Here is a 7,734-nt window from a genome sequence, read left to right on the forward strand (position 1 = left end):
ATGAAAAATAGTGAATATTATAGAAAAATAAAATTAATATTAAATAATTAATATTAAATGCAAAACTATATGGAAAAAATATATAGGGTAAGAGTAATATTTTTTGCGGGTCTTTGCTGGTAAAATAAAACTGAAAAAAAAATGTTTTTAAACAAACAATGCAATTATAATATTTCTCATTGGTGCCAGTAACTTCGAATAAACTTCAATATCTATTTTTATCCATATCACATCATAATTATGACAAATTTAGTTTCATTTGATTGACAATAATAGGTTTATAAATGCTAAATCTTTAACGTTTGCGTAAATTCTAATGGTACAATATATATAATTTGCTAAAGAGAAATGCAATGATTATCTGTTTCAATATGTTAACAGTTGTATGAATATTGTTACCGATTATTTTAGAAAGATATATTTCTACTGTCCTGAAGAAACAATGATAAGGAAATATCTTCCAAAAAAAGTTTATAAAGATTTTGACGGAATGTAAATTAAAGTATTTCTATTTGATAAAGAAGATTTAACTTTTTTTATATTTGTATTAAAGACTAAAGCTATTCGTAATATTAATATATTATTTTTTTTTATCAAATGCGCTAAAAGAGTTAGCAATTAAACATAACATTTGCAACCGGCAAAAAAGTATAAAAATAGAAATTGTTTTATTTATAATTGTGTCTTGGGTCGCTTTTCAATATATGCTTTAATGTTGGGAAGTGCGCGAACTTTCTCCACCAGTTTCTTCAATTCCGGATGATCTTTATTTGGATCTCCGGCTAAAACAAAGCTTAGATAATCACAATATGCAGTCCACAGGATATCTGCCCATGATAGCTGAAAAAAAAATAAAATTTTATTTTTATATTCTCTTGCAAAGATAAAGTAACAAGACAACATGCCGTATAAAATGTTAAAAAATTATTTACCTTGCCGTTAACGAAGTATCCACCATTCTTTTTAACTTGAGCCTCGAACTTGTCGAGATAGAAGGGCAGTTTTTCGAAGGCGATCCCTTTAAGTTTCTCCTTCAAAGCGGGATCTTTTTCCCAGTAGTAGGTGGATAGAGCTGTAGGAATTAATTTATGTTGAAGTTTTACGTATACAATAATAATTTTTTTTTCCAAAAGGAGAGAAGAATCGCGAGAAAAGAGTGATAACAATCGCTCAGGAAGTATTTGTTGATTCTAAAAATTGGTTCTAAATATAGTCTCAACTCTTTTTTATCGACACAATGTACCATATATAATGTGGATTGCATTATATGTGACCACTTCAAACAATGAAAATATTGAAAAGTCACTACACGTACATGTTACGTAATGGTTACATAATTCTGTCATTTTCCCGCGCCTGCCTGTACCAGGTAGGTCTTACCTTGTCTTAGATCATCGATAGAGTCGACTGTAGCATCAATCTCCATGGCCTCGAGCTCGTTGGAACCATACAAATTGCCCTTCTTAGCGATGAAGCGGGAAATGGCCTTGGATTGATGATACAGTTTACCGTCGAGCTCCAGGACCGGCATTTGTCCCATGGGCATATCTGAAATTCAATTAAAAGTTAATTAAATCACAGAAAAATAAAATATGTCTTTAATTAAATTCAAGAATCAAAAAATATGTTTCAAAATCAAATACGTAGAATTAGAAAAAAAGAATAATTAGTTGAGATCATCTATAATTTGAAAATGATAGTATACGAAATTATATAACATACTAGATTTTAACTTTGGCCAGTCGTCAAATTCGACTCTAACATCCTCGAACTTGATACCACTTTGACTTAACAAGTATCTAATTGGTTCCCCAAGGCCGGTGACATTGAAGTACGTCAGCTTGTATGTTGACATGTTCTAAAAATTATATTTTGCATACTGAATATATAATACACATATATACAACACTTTCACATTCTTTTCTCATGCTTAATTATGTTCATTCCTATACTAGAGATATTTTTCGCATTTATTTTAAAACACTTTTATATGTTTTTTTAATATTTATTTTAAATTATCAATTTTGTTGACATTATCTATTTAATCAAAGAACAGTTTACGAAATACAGAGAAATATTCCTCGTTACCTTGCTAATAATCTGTAATTTCTTGGAATAACCGAGAATCTGGTAGTCGATACGGAGCTCTTCACGAATCGAGAACGACTGAGCATCTGACTAGAATGATACTTCACTGAATGTCTCCCCATCCAGTCATGTTGGAGAAACATGTTTCAGAAACACTTATGAAAGAATACCGGAGGTTCTTATACATACATACACAACGTATTCACTGGATAATTTATAGGTAACGTAAGTGCAGAATTTGTGTACAGTACAGATAAAAAAAATATAATTTTTCTTAACATTCTAACATTATCACCGAAAGCAGTGATGTATTATTAATAATTACACTAATAATGTGTTAAAAATTATTTTTCCGTGTATTCTTATTTGAATGTAAAAATGTAAACGTAAGAGTTTCTCTACTGTTCTTAGCTTTTGTATGACTGTTATGCTTTAAAATATGTAAGAACAAATATAATTATAGAATATATAATATAAATATTTTTCAAATGCTACTTATTTGTAACAACAGTATATATGTCTTATTGAAATAAATTGAAATAAAAATTTCTTTCGTGAGAAAAGGGGATGCCGTAATACTGACAACTCAAATACATTAGCTATATCGATTTAATATCGATATAATGTCGATTTAATTCAAAATAAAAAATTAACTCTGTTGTGTAATTTTAGAAAGAGAGAAAGAGAGAGAGAAGTACATATTCTAAATTAACTGATTACATATTAAAAAGAGAAATGCATAATTTTATAATATTACAACGTGTAAAAAGAAAGTACAGAATGCGTGTTAAAAAATTTTTAATGATTTTATAATGCACAAAAATCTAAAACATTATAATCAAAAAAAGATAACTGAAAAAATATATTATGTATTTCTCAATAGAAGTATTATAAAAAACAACTTCATATCATTTACAACATTATGCTATTTGTGTGTTGTTATCAAAACATGACAAATCGAATATTACCTACGATAATACGTATAACATACATATTCGTGAAATACACAAACACATATGTGCGATGTTATCAGCTAAATAAATAAGATAGATCTCAAAATATTTGCATTAAAACATGCAATTGTAATAATGAGATATACGTATCTAATGTTTCGTTTCCATTAATAATAGAATTACGAATGTAAAAACTTGCAAATTTGCTTGTCTAATGTTTTTTCTAAATGTATATCACGTTTACATGTCAACGCGATCTTATATTTTCAGGATTTATCACATTAAAAGGCGTGGTTCTTTTCATATCGACATTATCTGCAACGTATATCATTATATGTAAATATATGTTATATCTTCTTTGTGAACTATTAATAGAAATAATTTGTCACACTTCAATGACTCAACGAGTTTTATGCGCATAAAAGATATAAAGAAAAATATGTGATACAAATGCAGAGAATATTAATTGAATATATAAAGAGATATTAAGAGAAAAACAATTATAATTAATACCAAAAAATTATATAATTACAATATTAAATTAATTATTAAAGGAAAGATAAAATTAAGAAAAAGATCATTATGAGCTGAAACATTTGATTCTTATTTTCATTCTTTCATACATTATTAATTTTTTATATTAAAAAAGAATATCCTGAAAAGATTATCGTTCGACATAATAGTATAAATAATATAGTATAAATAATAATAATATAGTATAAATAAATAAAAGTATTTTTGCAAAAATATTTTTATTCAAATGTATAAATGTGTAAACATTTTGCTAAAATTTTTTCAGAGTTAGCGTGCTCGAAAGTAATCTTCATCATAGTGCAATGCATTGAAAATTCATGCGCATATTTCCAGTTACTTGGTGATTAGTCGTCCCTCCCTCGACTCCAATTAACTTACACGACCTTCAATTGTAGCTATACTCTACTATATACGATAACATAGTGACATGGCAACCGCAAAAGTCAAGTCATGATATTCTATAGAAGGTATTTTCAGTGCTGTATTTATCTGCGTTTCGCACTCACATTTACACATAATAATCACATTTAGCACTAATTATTAATAACTAATATTATTAACAACTAATTATTAATAATTACATATTTATTTTATTATATAATCTCAGAAAGCAAATTATCACAACTGTAACCATAATTTTTATAACATTAAAAATTCTCAACTGTCTTAACATTTCTCGATGCAAAATTTTCTCTAAGCATATATAAATAAAATATTTATTTTAATTCAAATATAAATATTAAAAGAAAATGAAGGCACAAGAATATAAAAATACTTTAACAAATTTTGAAAAATCGAAAAAGTAAAATCTCTTTTCAGTGAAAACAAACAAAATCAACAATAAAATAATAAGAGTAGAAATTTATTAAAATATAAAATTATATAATGAGGAAGTAGTCTTATTAAAGTTCTATTAAGAGAACAGCCTTACAGTATTTATATTGTTGTCGTATACGAATAACAATCAGCCTTTAACGAGTGTTAAAATATACATCTATTAGATACACATTTTTAAATCTATCATACATGTATAAATTTAAACACGTTGAAAAAAGAAAAATTGATATTAATTCAAATCGAGATATATAAATAAGCTTGATATAATAAATAAATAAGCAATGAACGGCCATCATTCAATGAAATTATAAATCGCTCGGCGGACGCTTCTCAATCCAGCTTTTGATGGCTGGTATCTCTTCGACCTTTTGCTTCAGCTGTTTCAGATTATCATATTTTTCGATTATATTTTCCTTCATCATATAGTTTAGATAATCCAGCACACCAACAAAAACGAAATCGGCCCAACTTAGAGCACCGCCAACGAAATAACCACCGTTCTTCCCTACCTGAGCATCTAAACGTTCCAGATAGTACGGCACTATCTCCTTGGCGCGTTTGAGTTTTTCCTCTTTAGCAGTTTCATTATTTTCATACTGATAAGCCGCAATGTCTATGATAAAAATAAGAAACGAACAATAAGAATTGTTATAAGCAATTTTAATCAAGCATTTTGGAGCAATCAATTCTATAAATTAACAAATTAAAATAAAATATAGTAAGAGGCCATAAAGAGCCAACGCAGTTGTAAGGTGTGTTTTAAAAAAAATTATCCATGAAAACGGAAAAAAAAATTTTTAATGTTATCTCATTTGGTTCTTTTTTGTCTTATCAGAATCACTAAAGAAGGCTCGAACTGAGTCCGAAACGTTTTATGTCAATAAAGAAAGATCGTTTAATGTGATCGTTTTCATGAATAATTTTTTTAAAACACGCCTTACAACTGCGTTGGCTCTTTATGGCCTCTTACTATATTTTATTTTAATTTGTTAATTTCGAGAGCCTTGAATTTTGTTTATCTATTATTCTATAAATTAAATTTAATGCTATAAGTATATAAAAAAACGTGCTATCAAAATTCTTTCTAGTATCATGAATAAATCGTATTGCAATATCGTTAACTGAGCTCATGAAAATTGCGATTTAAATCATTTCGAATTATCTTAATAAACAGCAAAATGGAAAAAAAGATTTAGAATATAAAAGGTGTTACATTTGTACACACTCACTGGCGCGTAAATCATGTATAGTGTCGACTGTAGAATCAATTTCTAGAGCCTCCCAATCATCCTTGCCGGCAAGACCGTATTGTTTTGCCAAATAACGAGAAATAGCTGTAGATTGAGCAACCTTCTTTCCATCTACTTCGAGCATGGGTACTTGACCAAACGGCGTAGCTGGAAAATAATATTAAAGGGGATGAGTATAAAATATAAAAAATTGAATAAATTTCATTAGACAAAACAAAGAAAAACTATTCAAATTTTTGACATAATAATTTTGTATCTACAATTACTGTACAGGTTCTACACTTTTAAATTTTAAGAGTGACATTCTTGATGATTAACTAGTACATATTTATCGTTAAATTATATATAATTTAACAAAATTAAATCTAAATTTTTAGTAATAATATAAAGTTCTCTTTTAGTAATAATATAAACTTCTCTCTATTTGTGAGAATTATTGTTCTTATATATGTAGAATTTATATTAAAACAATTTATTGCTCTTTAAATGCAGATTAATATTTTGTGTTCCCTGAGGAATTTCTCTCTAAATTATAAATTTTATTATAGCAGTTTCCGTTTATCGACGTTATTAACGTTAGTTTATCGATCATTAGTTTATCGATCGATTAGATTACGCGAAAATGTCTTCTTTACATCAATAGACTTCTTATATATTGAAAACGTTTAGTGAACGCAGAATGTGTTTCAGGAAATAGTTGAATACAGAGCATTGTATTCGTATAACAATTGTCGATTGTTCTATAGAATATTTGAATGCATAATAAGAAACAGAAATTTCTATTGTCGCACGATGAAACATTCATTTCCGTTTTTATGATTATGCGAGGAAGTTTAGTAAAATGATATACATCTATATATAATAAAATAATAATAATGAAAAACAGTCGATCTGAATTAATTAAGCAAATGTGACAAATAAATAATACGACACATTAATATTGATCAATCTCTTGCAGGTATACATACTCGGCTTAATTTTCGGCCAATCCTCTTCGTTGAAACGATTATCGATGAATTCGGTACCACCATAGGTAAATAAAAAGCGAATTGGCTCACCCAATGCCTTAACGGGAAAATAAGTCAGCTTATAGGACGGCATGTTGCTAAAAAGAAGATAATTATTCTTGGATCTTATTGTCATTATAATTCAAGGAAGAGTCCAATAATGTAATACCTATTCCAATATTTAATCTTTTCAAGATCATATAATCTCATAGTCACATTAAAAGAAAATTTGATTACTAAAAAGGATACTTGAAGAGAATTTGACCAAAAGTGATAGTTATAGAACTTTTTTATTATAATTTAAAATAATATTATTGTCAGTTAAAATATAAAAATAGATAGAAATATGACAATTTATTAATCTATAAATGCATAAGTATACATTTATTGCGTAATAATGTGTAATCGTTATAAGTATTTTTTTATCTTTTGTAATCAAATCAAGATTTCCATTTTTTTATAAACAATATCTAAATTTGAACTGATATAAATACTTGCTATAATATATCCCAGACAACACACATGTCCAAAAGACATCTAAAAGACGACTTAAAGACATCTTAAAGTCCTCTAGACATCTTTAAGACATCTTTTGGCCTTTTTGTGCTGTTTAGGATTATATAATACAATATATATTCTTGCCACGAATATTTTGAATCATTAGTTCGATCTCAACATCATTCCTGCTTGATTAAAATTATTTAAAATTATTAATATATTTTTAATTAATATTTTTGTGAATCATTATTAATCAATTAGCTGCCAATTACCTGGCTGGCAATGGTTTTGCGCTTGAAATATTCGATATTATATTACAGTATATTTATAGACTTGAATTTATCAGTTTGAATCTTAAGAATAAAAAAAGTTCTACTTACAGTTTGTTTGAATCAAATTTTATAGGAAAGATAAAGATGTTCTTTAGAACACTTGGTTACTGACAATGATATATCTAGCAATATAAAACCCGCTATTAAACTCGTCTATTTATTCATTTCTTTGCAATTCTCCCACTTTGTTACATTGGCATTGATCATATCATGCTTCAAAGGCAACTTACAAGGA

General features: G+C 27.5%; 1 protein-coding gene across 1 annotated transcript; it reads right to left on the bottom strand.

Moving 5' to 3' along the window:
* Positions 1 to 193: 193 nt before the first annotated feature.
* On the bottom strand, positions 194 to 7,734 carry LOC105256930. The gene is made up of 9 exons (XM_011267223.3): positions 7,548 to 7,734; positions 6,631 to 6,767; positions 5,642 to 5,809; positions 4,721 to 5,025; positions 2,089 to 2,178; positions 1,723 to 1,858; positions 1,381 to 1,548; positions 933 to 1,072; positions 194 to 840 (listed from the first exon to the last, which is right to left on the bottom strand). The coding sequence occupies exons 2-9, from the start codon at positions 6,761 to 6,763 to the stop codon at positions 673 to 675; spliced, it is 1,308 nt and encodes a 435-aa protein (XP_011265525.1). The 5' UTR covers positions 6,764 to 6,767; positions 7,548 to 7,734; the 3' UTR covers positions 194 to 672.

This window comes from Camponotus floridanus, unplaced genomic scaffold (assembly GCF_003227725.1).
Source record: "Camponotus floridanus strain SB8 unplaced genomic scaffold, Cflo_v7.5 scaffold246, whole genome shotgun sequence".
Classification (NCBI taxonomy): domain Eukaryota; kingdom Metazoa; phylum Arthropoda; class Insecta; order Hymenoptera; family Formicidae; genus Camponotus; species Camponotus floridanus.